The 18,064-nt window shown below is 45.0% G+C and overlaps 1 protein-coding gene across 1 annotated transcript in view; it reads right to left on the minus strand.

Moving 5' to 3' along the window:
• The window catches only part of LOC120847516, a 48,311-nt gene that overhangs the window by 16,235 nt on the left and 14,012 nt on the right, over nucleotides 1-18,064 (minus strand). Inside the window, exons 2-4 of the mRNA XM_040219315.2 lie at nucleotides 15,630-15,781; nucleotides 15,475-15,539; nucleotides 12,095-12,184 (exon numbers count right to left, since the gene is read on the minus strand). Of these exons, the coding sequence (XP_040075249.2) occupies nucleotides 12,095-12,184; nucleotides 15,475-15,539; nucleotides 15,630-15,781 (307 nt within the window). The remainder of the gene's footprint in view (nucleotides 1-12,094; nucleotides 12,185-15,474; nucleotides 15,540-15,629; nucleotides 15,782-18,064) is intronic.

The raw sequence follows: 18,064 nt of genomic DNA on the forward strand, positions 1-18,064 counted from the left end.
TCTCCAGCTAAAGGCAGCATTATTATTGTTCTGTTCATAATATCACAATGCAGCTCGTTCCATAATTGTTTTGCAGTTTTAACAGCCAAATAACATTTGTAAGTATCATTATTTAGACATTGCATTTCAAAGGTTTTATTGTTTATCAACCATATAGACGAAGTTCTTAAGCATTGTAGCAGATGTGGGAAGTGTCAATGTTAAGCAGTCTTCCATAAAGCTGAAAAGAAGTTTAAGTTACACTTGCAAAACATATTTGGCTTGCTTGTCTTAGGCAACCGAGAAGACACTAACACAAATTCCTGCAGAATTAATACTATAGTATCATTTAATGCTGGTTTAACCTGATTAGATTCTCTCCTTACAATTCTAGTGTAGTTTCATTCCAGAAGAACTTTTGTTGCACTCTTCTAACTGTTTTAAATCTCTTCATTAGGCGACTTCAACGAAACCCCTCTAGTTTATTTTAAACGTTTTAACGTTTATGCAGCGGCCAGCCTGACTGAAGTACGACAAATAACAGACCAAATCGATGAAACATAATGGTTTCTATGAACGCAATAACCGGATATGCGTGCCTTGCCGCGCAACCTTGCTGAATACCGTAGAAAGGCGTCAGCTAGCTAGGGCGAAAGTCAGTAAAAAAAAGCACGAGGTGCGCCTAAGCGCTTATGAGTTGTAAACACGAAAGCAAGTACGTCATTCTTCCGCTCCCTTATTTCGTCTGCAGCGTATTTCCGTCGACAGCGGGGCGCGCCCTCTTCTCGTCGCTCTGACGTTGGACGTTTCGTGTTAGCGGCGCGCTGACGGATACGCAGCGCCATGGGGTGGCGGTGGCTGAAACTGACACGCAGCGGCCAAGGGGAGCCTCGTCAACGCTCGCCAGCCAATGGGACCGAAGCCGAAATCCATCAGCTTTACTCCGCTCCTTTGGGATCGAGAAAACCACGGCCCATTAAAGGGCCCGTTTGCTCGAAGCGCTAACCGCGGCAAAACTTAGCCGCAGTACCTGGGTGTCACGATTGTGAAGGAGAAAGGAGAAGAATCAGGGGAAGGCGAGCGGCCTACAGGCAAGCCGAAGGGTAGAAAGAAGAGGAGATAAGAAGCAAAGGGTATACTTGAAGAAGGACGTCCTTGGCTCTGCTCCGAGGCGAGGCCACCAGCCACTGGCCACGCTCCAGTGTAGCTAAGCAACCTCACCGATCTCCAAGACTCTGAACTAGCGACATCGCACCCCAGAGAGGACCACGACAAGCAGCTGGCCCGGCTTCAGTATTCCAAGGTCGTGAGTGACGATCGACATTCAGGGGACTGGGTCACGGGGACCGATAGGGTTGGACTTTTGGGTTTTACTTTCTTGTACATAACAGTAGTGTTCTTTACGTTGTAAATATATGAATTATTATTCTACTTGCTCGACCTCTGCCTCCACTGATTCAGTGTACCGTACTGGTCCAACGCGACAATTTGGCGAGCTTGCCAGGATGCCCTTAATTTGATCACGCCGGCCGGAACGTGCACAGATTGGTGGGGTCGTGTGAGGCAGTAGCAATAGCGAACGATTATTGGTGGTGGGGAAAGAGTTAGGCTACCAAGGAGACGAGATGAGGAAATGGTTAGAAGACGAAAAGGCTAGCGCAAGGGAGGAAAGAGCGATGGCTTGGCAAGAACGAGAGTTAGAATGCGCTAAACTAGAGAAAGTGAGAGAAGAGCGAGAGAAGAGCGGGAAATTTTGCAACTTAGATTAGCGGTACAGGAAGCCGCAGGGACCTCCTCTGAGAGAAGTAGGGAAAATAGGGAAGGAGGGACGAACGGACAGCGACACCACTTCAGTCCGCACAAGCTGATTCCCCAATTTAAACGATGCCCGGGATGACCTCGATGCATATCTTCAGCGGTTCGAACGTACGGCGGTGGGACTTGATTGGCCCCAGCAAAAATGGGACACAATGTTAAGTCTGTGCTTGACCGGCGAAGCACTTACAGTATTCGGCCGTATGTCCCCAGCGGACGCATTGGATTATTCGAAAGTGAAACTGGCACTCATGCAGAGATTCCGATACACGAAAGAGGGCTACCGAGAAAGATTTCGAGAAGCAAAACCCGATGACGGAGAAGCGAGAAAACAGTTTGCCGCCCGACTAGCAGGGTATTTCGACCGATGGATAGAGATTGCAGGCGTGGAACGAACGTTTGAGGCCCTCCGGGACAAAGTACTCGTTGAACGGTTTCTACAGAGCTGTTCTAGTCGCTTGTCGGTGTTCCCTAGGGAACGAGACTGCCACACACTAGAGGAGGTAGCTTCCAAAGCCGGTTTATATCTGGAAACCCAGATACCAACAGGAGCAAGCAAGCCAAAGGTGGAAGAGCTGACTAAGAAGTTGAGCACGGAAGACACAGAGAGAGCGGCCAAGGGTGGAAGTAGAAAGACCATCCGCTGCTTTCTCTGCAACAAGGTCGGCCACAAGGCAGAAAACTGCCCCAGCCGTCCGTCCACGTCCAAGACTTTGACTTGTTGGAAATGTGGCCGCACCGGGCACCGAGCGAACACTTGCGGGTCGACACTAGACAACCGATCTGAGGCGTCCTGTGTATGAACGTCGCCAAACCACAGGAGGGGTACCGAGGTAGATGAATCCTACGTGACACTTCAGGACGGCGCCAAGATTCCAGTGGTGAACGCTGCTGTTGGACGAGCTCCAAAATTTCTGGTTGAAAACATGCCTGTGGTGGAGGGACGTCTTGGTGACCGCAAAATAACGGTTTTGAGAGACACCGGTTGTAACACGGTCGTATTACACCGTGCCGTGAGGTATGTTCCGGAAGCGGACATTCTGTTAAGGACCCCATACTTTACGGGAAAAGTAATGGCAAGATGCGTGAGCAACCCGTTGTACGACTTAGTGCTCGGGAACGTGCCCTTGGTGCGAGGCGTGAACGACCCCGACCCAAATTGGAATCAGGTTGAAGAGATGAGACCAGCTAGGAGGTTGGTAGCGCGGACGTCGACAGGAGAAAGAGAGGAGGACAGCCGGGAAGGTATCGTCGAAAACGTTCAAGAGGGTTCGTCAGAACCATTGCAAACGGCCGCACCAAGCTTTGAGCCGCGCAGTAACGAGCCTATGTTCACTACGAACACGATAGAGGCGGGAAAAAATAAAGATCTACCAAGACAACCGAAAACCGGACTGATAGCACCGCAGGTTTCACCATTAGAGGCAACAGTGGAAGAGATGCTCACGGAGCAGAGAAATGACGAAAGCCTCAAGAAATGTTTCCGTAACATCGGCAAGGTCACTGCTAGGCACGGTGGCAGAACGACGCTGAAGTTTTTTTAAAGAACAATTTGCTTTACAAGAGTTGTACCTTCAGCTCGGGAAGGAAAACAAAACAGCTGGTTCTTCCCGAAAAGTTTAGAAGAACTGTCGTCCCCATGGCCCATGATGGCATAATGTCGGGTCACCAGGGAATTAACAATACGATAGGCCTGGTCGCGGAAGAATTCGTCTGGCCAGGAATGCAAAGCGAGATTCGCCGATACGTGCGGTCGTGCCACGTGCGCCAGCTGACCGTGCCCAAAGGAAGAGTGGGCAACCCTACTGAAAAAAAGTATATGAATCTATATAAGAACTGATATGAAATATCTCAAAACTGATATGCGACATATGAAACTGATATGAAATATCCAAAAACTGATATGCGATATAAGAACTGATATGAAATACCCAAAAACTAATATGCGACATATAAGAACTGATATGCAACATATGCCAACTGATATGAAATATCCAAAAACTGATATGCGATATAAGAACTGATATGAAATACCCAAAAACTGATATGCGACATATAAGAGCTGATATGCAACATTTGCCAACTGATATGAATGTGTCCAATAAACATATAAGAAATAAATTCATATAAGTTTCTTCAGTATACGACGTGCCGCGCGGGAAAGCAAACACGTGACTTGGAACCGCAGTGGAGCGGCTTGATTTACTGGCTTTCAAATAATTACGGCATGAGCGTTTACTTTTTATTAGGAGATTCGTCCCCTGAGCCGTTCTAAATACTCTCAGAGGTACGACATTACTGAAAAAAATCCAACACGCTGAAAATATTATTTATTGCGTAGGAGGTCACCGAAAAACTTCGTACTTACAAAACGACCTGTATAAAAGGCGGAAACGCAGAGCTCCGAAGTAGTTATTGGGTGTGCTGTTGTATTCATGTTTGTTGTGCCGTGTATGTGTATATGCCCTCAATGTATTTGTTCAACTGATGCTAGTGGTATGCGTAATGTATCTACATGGTGGCGTGAGTAAATAAATATATTTTTGCAGCACATGAATTGGGCGGTACCTAGCGCCACCTAGCCTAGTGTAACTGATATGCGGCATAGGAAACTGATATGAAATAATAAGTTCTGATATGAAAAAGGTGTCCAATAAACATATCAGAAAAAAATTCATATAATTTTTTTTACTAGGGAAAGCGCCCTTGGGCACAATGCCAACCATAGCGACGCCCTTCCAACGGGTAGCCATCGGTATCATTGGCCCTATTTCGCCCAAGTCAGATTCGGGAAAGCGATACATACAGACCATGGTAGATGTAGCCACTAGATACCCGGACGCTGTGGCTTTGCGCACAATCGGGACCCCTGAAGTGGCAGAAGCCCTAATGGACATGTTAACGCGGTACGGCGTACCGGAAGAAATTCTCAGCGATCGAGGATCCAATTTTACATCGGATATTATGAAGGAGGTGATCCGTTTGTTGTCGATGAGGCACCTCCTGACAACCCCTTACCATCCTATGCCTGGTTAAAGGTTCAACGGCACCATTAAGCAGATGCTCAGGCGAATGTGCCAAGAAAGACTTCGAGATTGGGACAGGTACTTACCAGCGCTACTTTTTGCTTCCCGAGGGGTGCCCCAATCTAGCTCAAGATTTTCTCCATTTGAGCTATTGTATGGAAGGAGGGTACGAGGAGCGTTGACCATTTTAAGAGAAGTATGGTCCAATGAGGCAATGACTCAAGAAATGAAGACCTCTTACGGATACGTCCTGGATTTAAGAATTAAGCTCGAGGAGACGTGCGAGAGGGCACACCGCTGTCTGGAGGGTGCTAAAGAAAGATACTAGGGCCATTACAACCAGGAGAGTGTTAAGCGAGAAATGAGAGCAAAAGACAAGGCGTTAATACTCTTCCCAAGTGACATCAACAAAATGCTGATGCAGTGGAAGGGTCCATTCGAGGTCACTGCCAGAAGAAACGAGGTAGATTACGAGTTGGATATAGGAAGTAAGAGAAAAGTGTTCCATGTCAACATGCTGGAGAAGTATGAAGAAAGAGAAGAGCACAAACAAGTCGCCCTAAGGTGCGATTTCGCAGTGGAAGTCGACGGTGACGATGACGTCAATGACGATGGAGACGGGGACGATGTCCCAACGCTGCCACTAAAGAAACAGCAAGATGAGCAAGATGTAGTCATTGAGGCCACTTTGGACACGGAGAAAAGACGCCAAGTGTTGGACTTGACGGCTGACTACAGAGAGGTCTTCTCAGATCTACCAGGCGAGACTAACATGATCCAGTGCGACCTCAAGTTGACCACCTATACACCAATACACATAAAACAGTACCCATTGCCGTTAAAAGTACACGAGGTGGTGGAGGAAGAGATAACGGAGATGTTGCGAATGGGCGTTGTAGAGAGATCAAATTCGCCGTATAACGCACCTATGGTGATGGTGAAAAAATCGGACGGTTCGAACCGGTTTTGCATAGATTTCCGGCGACTGAATCAAGTACTGGTGTCCGATCAAGTACTGGTGTTCGTCTGTGCCTATTGCATAAAGTCTATTATTCCCCTCTACTACATCAGACTCTTCTCACTCCGCCAACCTATTCGTCCTCTAGACTAGATCATCATAAAAAAATAGCCCGGCCACGATGTTTTTCCACAGCACATCAAAACGCCTTTCTCCCCGACGCAATTGTGGACTGGAATGGCCTTCCCGGTGACATCGCAGCCATCAAAGATTCCGCCTCATTTCGCGAAGTGATTGAACAATAATGTAATACCCACTCCCCTCTCTAACGCCTCATGGCCTTGAGGGTATTGTAAATAAATAAATAAATAAATAAATAGATGCAGAACCCATACCAAGGGTAGACGTCACTTTTGCGAAGGTGGGACGCAAAAAGTTATTTTCTAAACTTGATTTAGTCATAGGGTATTGGCAGATCCCCATGGATGAAGTGTCTAAAGAAAAGACAGCATTTTCATCATCGAGTGGGCTGTATCAATTTAGGTTCATGCCCTTCGGTCTGAAAACCGCAGCAGCAACTTTCACGAAGTTTATGCGGAAGCTGCTAGAGGGTATACCGGACGCATACCACTACATTGACGACGTGCTGGTGGCGGCAAACTCGTGGCAAGAACACATCGACACACTGAGGGAAGTTCTGAACAGGTTGCGCTCTGCCGGTCTAGCAATAAAACCAAAAAAGTGTGAAATGGGATTTCACTAGATAAGCTTTTTGGGGCATCGGATAGGGTTGGGATTAATTGCTCCGAAACAAGAGATCCTGACGAGAATACAGGACTCACCGAGACCAACTACGAAATGACAAGTAAGGTCATTTCTCGGACTGACGGGATTTTACAGGGAGTTTATACCCAACTACGCAGGGCTCGTAGCTCCCCTGACAGACCTGACAAAGAAGGGGGCACGAAATGACGTGGAGTGGGAAGAGGAACATGAAGCCGCGTTCCCTCACTTGAAGCAGTTGCTAGCTGAGCCACCCATCTCTATGGCTCCGGATTTGGGAAAAGAATTTACATTGCGGACTGACGCTTCAGACGTAAGCTTGGGAGCGGTGCTCCTACAAGAGAGAGACGGGGTGCTACATCCAGTTGCTTACGCCAGCCGAAAACTTAGTAGGGCGGAGAACTTCGCATCATAGAAAGGGAATGTTTAGCACTGGTTTGGGCGGTGGGTAGATTTGGGATTTATTTGTACGGTCGAAACTTTCAGATTAAGACAGATCATCAACCACTAGAGTTCATTAATAAGGCAAAATACACGAACAACCGTATCATGAGGTGGAGCATGAAGCTACAAGATTACAGCTTCCACGTGGAGTACATCAAAGGGAGAGATAATGTGGGCGCTGATTTCTTGAGTCGGATTTAGACGAGGGAGCAGATTTAGATGATAATCACGGAGGAGTGTGTCCTAGTATTTTTTGGGTTAACTTAGTGTTTGCTGGGGGATGATTGAACACGAATTAAGGGACTGAGGATTGAAGAGTCCACAATCCTATATTTTGTTGTGTATAGGGTAATTGCAGGTCAAATCACGTACCTTCGTTTCCGAGGTTGAGAAAGTCCTGCTGCGACACAAGTGCGGGTGGTGTTGAGAAATAGAATAGGGCTAGTACCGCACCGACGGTTTAGTACTCGGTTGGGCACGCGGGCGCTGGGCGTGATAAGCAGTGCGCTATGAGTGAAGTGTCCAGATCAGAGCCGTTTATACTGAGAGAGTTTGGCCGATGGGCGGAGCTTGTTGGCCGCTAAAACAAGCGGATTTCGCGATAACACAATATGGCGTTACTTCTTTGTCTTGTTCATTCCTGAGAAATCGCGTAGAGTTCCTATGAGTCAGAGCCACAATATGGCGGACGGAAGTAGTCATCCCCCGGTTGTCAGACTACGCTGCTGTGGTTGTCAGACTGTCAAAATCTCCTTAAGAAGGCCAAACTCTCTCAGTATAAACGGCTCTGGTCCAGATGTGCCGTGCACGTGACAGCTGCCGAACAATCGCCTACGGAGAAAGGACAAGAAAATGGAAAACAGAAGCAAGAAAATTCATTGTATGAATTTCTGGAACGTCGGAGGCATTGTCACGATTGTGAGGGAGAAAGAAGAAGAATCAGGGAAAAGCGAGCGGCCTACAGGCAAGCCGAAGGAAAGGAAGAAGAGGAGATAAGAAGCATCAGAATTAGTTGGGGGGCTAGTTGGTTGAACATCTAGACGATGGTTTAAAAGCGCAAAGGACTAAGAAGAGAAGAAGGGGACAGGACAGAGCGCTTACTTACAACTGTCAAATTTAATAGAGCATCTAGAGAAAGACAAGGTGGAAGTGAAAAAGGAGAAAAGAAAAATGAAATAAAATTAAAGTCACTGCTGCTATTAAGAACATATTTGGTTTTAGAAATCGAAACAAAAATATTTTGACTGCAGCTGAAGGCAAAGTACTTGTCACGTAAAAAAACTGTCTATACAGCAAAATGAAAAAATAATAAAAAATTGAATAGTAGGAAAAAAGAAAAAAACCATTAGGCAGAGCGACCGGCTAAAACGTCTTGAGGTAAAACACCGCTAGAACTGAAGTTCTTTTTGTGTTTCAAGTCTTTAGGGCATACACCGAAGGAACTGAAGTTCTTTCTGTGTTAGGGTCACTGATGGGGCGCTTATACACTTGTCGCCACTGGTGAGGATGACTTGAGCCTCGTACAGCTCTCGAATGTTTCTGTCACGGAACCGCTTCAGAACTTTGGTGTTGGTGAATGTTGGTGAGCATTTGCAGTCTCTGACATGCACCGCAAGATGTCCCGATGGTGCCGATTTCAACGTTTGGGCATGTTCTCTTAATCTCGTATTGATACATCGCCCCGACTGACCTACATACACTTTGCCGCAAGTAAATGGTATTTGATATATCACTCCACTTTGACATTCTACATACTTGAGTCGATGTTTTACACTGCATTCTTGCTGTTGATGCTGTTGGCAATTGATCTTAGGGCAGAGCCTTTTTAGTGGCGACAAGTGTATAAGCGCCCCATCAGTGACCCTAACACAGAAAGAACTTCAGTTCCTTCGGTGTATGCCCTAAAGACTTGAAACACAAAAAGAACTTCAGTTCTAGCGGTGTTTTACCTCAAGACGTTTTAGCCGGTCGCTCTGCCTAATGGTTTTTTTTCTTTTTTCCTACTATTCAATTTTTTATTATTTTTTCATTTTGCTGTATAGACAGTTTTTTTACGTGACAAGTACTTTGCCTTCAGCTGCAGTCAAAATATTTTTGTTTCGATTTCTAAAACCAAATATGTTCTTAATAGCAGCAGTGACTTTAATTTTATTTCATTTTTCTTTTCTCCTTTTTCACTTCCACCTTGTCTTTCTCTAGATGCTCTATTAAATTTGACAGTTGTAAGTAAGCGCTCTGTCCTGTCCCCTTCTTCTCTTCTTAGTCCTTTGCGCTTTTAAACCATCGTCTAGAGATAAGAAGCAAAAGGTCTACTTGGAGAAGGACATCCTTCGCTCTGCTCCGAGGCGAGGCCACCAGCCACTGGCAACGCTCCAGTGTAGCGAAGCAACCTCACCGATCTCCAAGACTCCGATTTAGCGACATCGCACCCCAGAGATGACCACGACACGCAGCTGGCCCGGCTTCAGTATTCCAAGGTCGTAAGTGACGATCGACACTCAGGGGACTGGGTCACGGGGACCGATAGGGTTGGACTTTTGGGATTTACTTTCTTGTACATAACAGTAGTATTCTTTACGTTGTAAATATATGTTTTATTATTCTACTTGCTCGACCTCTGCCTCCACTGATTCCGTGTACCGTACTGGTCGAACGCGACACTGGGTGAGGGATTTGGAAATCGCGTGACTGCCTCGGTAGGGATGCGGGGAAACATGGCGGTGCACCGGTGTGTGAGCGCCACTCGCTTTAAAACTAATATGTCGTTGTAGCTGCGCTATCGGGCGCGTTAGTCAGCAACGAATGGTGCAGGAGGCTTTCGCTTTGCCGTGCCTCACTTAAATCGCAAAGCATGAGCAATGACCTGGCAGCATTTTTAAAATAGTATTTCGATGCTGGCCATCCCTAAGCCTAAATGAACGCGATAATTGTCGGCATGGCAACGTTTTTGGAAAGGGGATTGCCTTGACTCAATCGTCCGGGTATTGATAGCACGCAAAAGCAGACAGCGTCAAAATAGACCTTTTTCGAAATTTTCCAAGCACCGAGGTCCGTCCTACAAGTGTAGTTACACGCGTTTCACGTGCTGGCGTCTGCAGTACTTATTGTTCTAAAGCAAAAAGTCTAAAACCAATTTGCCTTGCACGCGCGTTCGTCAAAGCCTTATTGTGATTATTTACTTCGAATGTTTTATAAGAGGAAGGCCATCGTACGCGGGCCATAGAATCACACTTTCAGCGTGCTCCCCGATACTTGGGTTATATAGAAAAAGGCCTATTGGGACGCTGTCTGCTCTTGTGTGCTATCGATACCTGGACGATTAAGTCAAGGCAATCCGCTTTTCAAGGACATTGCCGTGCCGACAATTATCGCGTTCATTTAGTCTTAGTGATGGCCAGAATCGAAAGACTATCTAGAAAAAATGCGGCGAGGGCACTGCTCATGCCTTGCGATTTAAGTGACGTAAAGCGAAAGCCTCCTGCAGCATTCGTTGCTGACTAACGCGCCCGATATTGCAGCTACAACGACATATTAGTTCCAAAGCTAGCGGCGCTCACTCACCGGGGCATCGCCATGTTTCCCCGCATTCCTACCGAGCCAGTCGGGTGATTTCAAAATTTTTCTCCTAGGTACTGCGGCTAACTTTAGCCGCGGTTAGCGCTTCGAGCAAACGGGCCCTGGTGCCGGTTGGCTAGGCTTTTCGCGTGGCTTCATAGCTGGGAGCTGACTGGAGAAAAGATTTAAGGCGCCGTTTGGCGGCAGCTTCAAAGCTGATGATGTCGGCTCGCTACATGACACAGTTAATGCTTTCGCATTAAAAATATTCTTGCGCGAAAGCGCGACACCAGAGGCTTCAGGTTCTGAAGAATTATATAGAAGAATGAGACAAACCCAACTCTCCGTTTTTTTTTACACTTCTATCCATAAGTTAAATAAAAGATTCATCCCAATGAAAAAAAAAAAAAAGCTCAAAGCATTTTCCTGAAGCAAGTAACCACGAAAACAAAATGATTTTGTATCTTAATAGAGTGACACCTTTCTCCGGTGATCTGGAAGGCCATGCAAAAATCACAGTGATCCTACAACTAAGTGCAGGAACGGTGTTGAGCATGCGACATACCTTTGACACGCAGTTTTTTCCAGATCGGGTAGTCTGGCATCGGCAAGAGCGAAGGAATTTCAGAACGCAAGTGGGCGGTTTCATCGAAGTTCGCATAACTCAGAGATCGTTTTTTCACAGTGTCAACAATTGCTCTCCTGAATATAACTCCATCATGACTATAAGCGGAAAATCAGATCCGTTGGAACGTGTCGCAAAAGAGTTGGTTAGTATCCCTTCTGCAAAAACTGTGTTGGTATTTATTTCGTTGTCTCAGTCAAACAAGTCAGGACTTTTTCAGGTATAAAATGTATTTTGTGTGTATGTGTTTATGCTGTGGTGCTACGAGAAAGATTGAGAGGAGCGGGGGGCCGCGGGGGGGGGGGGGGGGGGGGGGGGGGTTGTGTACTATCACGGTGACTTGTTGGGTTCCGGGAATGCATCCTGTGGTTGTTTCTGGGGGAGAGTGTCGCCAAGTTGACCTTGTAAATAATTTTCGTCGACGACTGAGGTCTGCAGCCTTCGTAAATGGGATCAGTCTTCAATAAAGTATTATCTGTGTTCGAATGCGTTGTGTGTTGTCCCATACATGTATGCGTATTTCTTCTTTCCTCCCAGTCCCAGGCTATGTTTCTGTGAGGAAATCACTGTCTAGTGCATTTACAGGATTTCGCACGCAGAACAAAAGTCTTAGAGTGCATCTTGTTTGCTTAGTGTGGGCGACGGGCTCTGCTTTCTGTTGCGTGGGGGGACGCAATTTGAGAACCCATCACTTTTTTTCATATTCCCCACTAACTTTAGTGCTAAATTGTAGCAGGAAAACGAAATTCGTCTATTTAAGTACTTAATAAATTGCACGCTGATCATATTTTTGTGGTAGCTAATCAGTTGCATGAAGCAATGCAGAGTGGATACAGAAAAGGTAGATGGTGCCAATGTTTCGAACAGTCAACCTACGCCACTTGTGCTCAAGTTAGTTTTTGTACCCACCTTTAGTATATCTGGGGTTCTTTATTACCATGCACGACTCCATATTGGAAAATAATATCTCGCGTGCAGTCGTTGGTGGATATGATTTTCCTGTTATTGAGTGAATGAAATATGGTCAGACACATATACTCAAAGTATATTACGAAAAAAAGATTATTGCGAACAACCCGAATAGCGTGAAACGTGTGATTATTTTTTAGTGATTGCTGCGGCATTTTAAGCATTGCACTTAATCCTAACCGGAGACGACGGGCAATAAAACAAAAATCACCCAAGTCTCAAACGCAGCGTTTCGGGTAATAGTATACATAATCTTAACCAGTTCAACTGTTTATTATACTTTTCTTTTTTTCTTTTTGAAGCGTACCGGCAGTCTCGTAATTTGTATATTGAAGCGCACCTATACTTTCGAGGTTAGGACAAAACCTTAGACTGCATAGTAGATTGAAATGATATTGATGGCACATATACTAGTTAACCTATTCTGGCAAGATGGAAGCCGGGACGTCGAATTCTGGTCTATATTCATAAAACATGCAGGGTATTACTAGCTAGAACGCACTTGTTAAAAAAAAAGCATTAGTTCGATGTAAAAACACAACAACTTGTACCAGTGTTTTGACAAGTAGAACGAACTGGAGGAGCAACCACCACCAAAGGTGCTTAAAGGCCGCCGTACAGTTCGCGCTTTCCAGTTTTTCTGCGTTTCCTCCTCCCCTGCCCTCCTTTCCTTCCTTCACCGCCCCCCCCCCCCCCCCCCAACCCTGTTTACCGCCCTTCCCCGAGGGGACAACACGGAGAATGGATTAGGAGACGCCTCCGTTAATCCGGCCTAACCCGCCGAAGAGGGGGCCTGCTGCTTGACCAAAAATTACTTCGCTGCTCGAAAAAAAAAAAAAAAAAAAGAAATGAAAAACGCCGCGGGCAGCGACCGAATGCGCTTTGCCGGATGCGAAACGCTCCGTCCGCCTTGAACAAGCTTGTATGCATTGGACTAACATTTTTCGCAGCGCGGCAGGTTTAGTGTAGGTCCTATCATATGGTCCTGCAAGACTTCCCTGTCCGCCACAAGCTAGCCAATAATTCAAGAACATAACGACGGCAGCGTATTCAAACAGTGTAAAATAAAATGTATATAATATTTATAAGAACACCGTTGTCTTCACTGCTTGGCTTTCAAATTTTTAGCGTTGCCAATAATCGTAATCAAACTATTTTTATGATTGAAGACCCCTCGTCGTGCATCGACCCCAAGATTACGCTTACGTGAAACATGATTCTGCGCGGAAGCGGCTCGAGTCACCGTAAACTTCTTTTTTTTTTTTCAACGTGGATTTTGCTTTTTAATTTAGCTGAAATAGCACTGGCAGAACACGAATCGCATACTTAGAAGGTATATACCGTCTGAAAACTCATATAGCTGGTTGAGTGAATGCAATACTATCGCATTCGTTGAAGCTTGATTTGTTGATTCGAACTTCAACAAATCACACGCACCCATTCTCCCTATTCCTGTTTACCCAGTCATAGTCGTTCCCTCACGATGCAATAAGTGTACAAGTAACTGCAGTTTATGCATTGTTGACGTTGCATAGCCGTGATCGCACGGTTTTTAGAAGCGCTATAGAACGAGCACAAGCGTTGAATTCCGGTACACTGATTGATTTCTGTCTCACCGCCGTGACGCCACACGAGAAAAGCGATTTCGTTCTGTCTGTGAAATTAGGAACACAGAAATCAAGCTATAATCCCGGTGATAAAACAAAGCGAATTGGATCTCTGTAGCCAATACCCAACCGTTTGCGAGGTGACTAGGCGAAAGCATATATTACCTCCGTACCTTTACCCTCTGCACACCGCCATAGAGAGTCATACAAACTTTTTAGAGCTATTGCCAACACGATTGCGTTTGCAAGCCGGTAGTTTGACTCGGCTGAGATTCGTCCCTTTCATAGCTCTCTATGAAACCAGAAAGGTAGATACTTTTCTACATAGGGTGGGTTTGCCCGGGGCCTCCAGTTATTTACGGCCGAAATCACACTGGAGGCGCTTCAGCAATGTTCACTCTGGTCGACATACGTGCACTGTAAAAATGCCAGTCGTCTACTCTTTCCGAAAAGATACTTGACGAGCCAATCTTAGAGACCGACGGATAACGAGGCCGAAATTATGCTTATACCTAAAAAAATAACACAAATTTGGCCTCGTCATTCCCAAACTGGTTGCCGGACGAAACTCTCTATGCGAATTGCAAGCCAGGGTTGGTAATAGTAACATAAGATACGTACGGCAAAATACCCTTCCATAAATAAAATTATTTGGCTGACGCCAAAGTAACGCGAAATTGGTGCAAAGAGTTTTGCAAAAGGGAGCGTAAACCGAAAAAAAGGGGAAAAAAAAGACAGAAGAATAGGAGAAATAAGAAAAAAAAAACTCTGGTGACGTGGCCAAAAAAATTTCTGTTCGTGTGATTTTTATTGTCACGTGACCGAACAAAAAAAAATAAGCGAAATAAAAAAAGAAGACGAGAAAAAAACCATCCCCTGCCCGGTTTCGAAGATAGGCCCTCTTGATCGTGAAACTAGCGCGCTATTCGTTGCGCCTAGTTGCGCCAACATAACTTATTTTTTTCTGCGCCAACATAACTCTGCCTGTAATGCTCACGCATTCTGACATCATAGGAGAAAGCTTAGGTGCCTTCGTAGTTTTTCATGCATGTGTTATTTTTATTTGTGTCAAGTGTTCACGTTCCAGAATGCTTTTAGAGTTTCGGAGCAAAACTAGTTTCTTCATCTGCCTTCTAGAGCCAGTAGACCGCACTGGGTCCTCCGGCTAATCAAGCAGCTATTTTCAAATTCTCTGACGTGCCTGTCCTCGCATCCGAGGTCGCCGTTTGACAAGCTTATCTTCCACCTGGTAGCCGGAACCCCCAGCAAAGCGCACATGAAGGCTCCCTACCCACGGCAGCTTTGTTTAGTCCCCACTCACGCTCGAGAGGATGGCTCGTCCCAGGGCTAATCCCCATTCTTTAGACGCCCTTTCCACCCAACGCTGGCCCTTTCCCTCCCCGTCTCCAGCTTCGGGAGAGAAGGTTCTTCCCTGCAGAACGTCCCGTTTGTACAGCGGCCTTTAAGTAACGATTGAATTCCAAAATGAATGATCGCTCATAAATATTAGCGATTTACCCTAACTCGGTGCTGATATAGCTATAAAAGCTACGTGATTTCCTACAAACTCCCTGAATAAGTAAAACTAAGTGAACTCATAAGTAAATATACATCTTATTAAAAAAAAAAAAAAAAAAAAAACGAACGCTGTTTTTTATGAGATTTTTGCCTAGATTTAGAAAATGAGGTTTCATAGGAAATATTTCGGCTTACTTCGATGGGTGCCCATATGAACTGTGTAGTTGGTCACATTTTTCACATAGTACGGTTGATAATGGCTGCAAATTAAACACGTTAAATCTCCGATTTGTTTGTAACATACGAATGATACAGATTTTTTTTTAAATATAAATGCATTTAGTACTCACAAATGGCCGTCCATGTAGAGGTGAAAAAAAGCATACATTCCGAAAGTTTTGTTTCGTTTTGTCCGATTGTAGAACTTTTGATAACCACAGGTTAAGTTAGCAAAATTTAAAACTGACTGAAGCATGTACGTTTCAGGTAGTTTCTTCATAACCTGCAAAAGTATTTACATATCTGTACAAATTGTGAAATCATGTCAATTTAAGCACCTGAAGAAACTGAAAAATGAACTAGCTTTTTTTACTATTATATTCGAGATCAAACCGTGTAGCCACCCTGCGGTCGAAATTGGAACTAGGCGAAAGTGGTGATACCGACCGCCGTGCGTCGTCTGTTACGGGTGCGCTTTCAGAAGCATGGATCTCGACGACGCAAGCCCGTTTCCGTCTGAACTGAGCTCTCCTCATTAAACGTTTGTTGTTTCTATTGCCCTTTTTTTCTACGAAAGGTTGTGTTGTACCGTTTCACGTGCGTGAAAATTCAGCGAGGCGATTAATATTAAGTCGGAAGCTTCCCTAATCGTAGTGTTTTGGCTTGTATAGAACCACTGGTCCCTTTTATGTTTGTAATCTCGCACAAACCGTTGCTTTCATAAAACATTGAATGTTGGTGGGAGCTACAGTTTGACTAAAAAATTAACCCGTCTGATGGCTGCCCTTTTATGGACTCCAGTTGATAAATCCGTTAGTCGTTTGTTGACCGGTTATATTGCATGAATGACGTTAAAATATTTCTTTTTTTTTACTATTTTTGTTATGTCATAAACCGCATACTTCATTCCCATTTTAAACTTTTATTTTGTGACGCCTGCAGAAACATCAACAATGAAAGCCCTTTAAAGAGAAGTCATTTTTAAGTTATTATTTAAACGGTATAATCAACCTCGATGACAATCGAAAGCAGGCTGAAGTGGTTTACAAGTGTACTAAAAGAAATAAACACGTAAAAAATATTAAAGCCCGCATTTTATTTTACTTTTTTCTTATCTTCAGCGCAAAATTTCGATTAAATGGCAAAAAAAAAAAGCATCGCAATTAAAGCATCACTTGAATAATCTAAGGTGATTTGATGAACTGCCCAGTCCCGATATGCGTTAGCTGAGGGCAGAAGGAGATCGAAAAGAATCGCGGGAGTCGCTGGCCCTCATTAGTAAGAGAGCGTCGCTGCAGCAGATGCTGTGTCGTACTGCGGGCCGTTTGTTGATGTAGCAGACTCTGCTATGTTAGAGTAGAAGATTATTTAGCCAGAAATATATAATATTAGCCTCTTGGCATATGCAGGCAAATTGAAGCGTGTGAACTCACATTACCGAGAAAAGCATCTAATAACATGCACGCTACTGCGTTGCTCGGTTACCACCGTTTGTTCCACTCGCGGCAGATATATCAGAAGAGTTGGTTTCACTTGTTTCAGTTTTCCTGCCAACAAACAGTTTACGGATTGTAACTAGAGGAGGCAGTTCATCTTCATAGCAACGTAGTTGATTTTTTCTGACTCCGAGAAACTTAGCCATACCATGGCAAAATAAAGAGAAAACTTGGCTGAGCAGGACTGTATAGTACGGTAATTTTTAAGACAGCCCCAACTTTTCTTAATGCTAAACATTTATATACCTGTAAGAGGTAAAATAAAAAAATAATAATAAAAAAAACATACAACTTGCAATATCATAACCCAGAGTACACCATGTATTATATTATCCGGGTTAGAATTCATTGTTTTGTTCAATTCCCACGATGATGAACAGATGCATCTTTTTTTAAAAAGAAACAAATATTTAATATAAATAGTGCAGTTCACCCGGAGACAGGCATCCGTCGCGGTGATCCACGCTTCCAGTCATCCATCCATGCATGAATCCATCGCATGCATCGCATCCATGCATGCGATCCATGCATGGATGCGTCGTCTGCCTAGAGCAGGCGACGCATCCACACGTGTGATTACTTAAAATTAAGCCATACGCTGGCAACACGATTCGATCTTCACAGAAGCAATGAACCGTAGCGCACCATTTTTCCTTAAAATTGCCTTTTTACCGATATTAGCCGAAAAAATAAACGCGAGAATTTACACTGTCTCGCGGCTGAACGTGGAGAGCCTATGGGGCGGCCATAATTCTATCCCCGCTTTGATGATGATGATAGCGCGAGAGTAGCGCCACATCTAGGTGGATCACGAGGCTAATATGATGAGTAGGAAAAACGAACCCAAAAGCGTTCTTCTACTTTCGTGAAGAAGGAAGACCAGCGGAGCTGTACTCGAATCACTGCTGCAACGCACAAGCGCCCGGTTCGCTCTTCTTTTCTTCCGACACGCCGCCGATCGTGGATACGTCTCCGGCGAACCAGAGTCGGTCGCACGCGGTGCACGTGACGCCAAACGGGTTCTCCCCGAACTCCCTCCGGAACCTCGACGTCGCACCCGGGAACTGTTC

The sequence above is a fragment of the Ixodes scapularis genome, unplaced genomic scaffold (assembly GCF_016920785.2).
Source record: "Ixodes scapularis isolate PalLabHiFi unplaced genomic scaffold, ASM1692078v2 PGA_scaffold12__126_contigs__length_90152505, whole genome shotgun sequence".
Classification (NCBI taxonomy): domain Eukaryota; kingdom Metazoa; phylum Arthropoda; class Arachnida; order Ixodida; family Ixodidae; genus Ixodes; species Ixodes scapularis.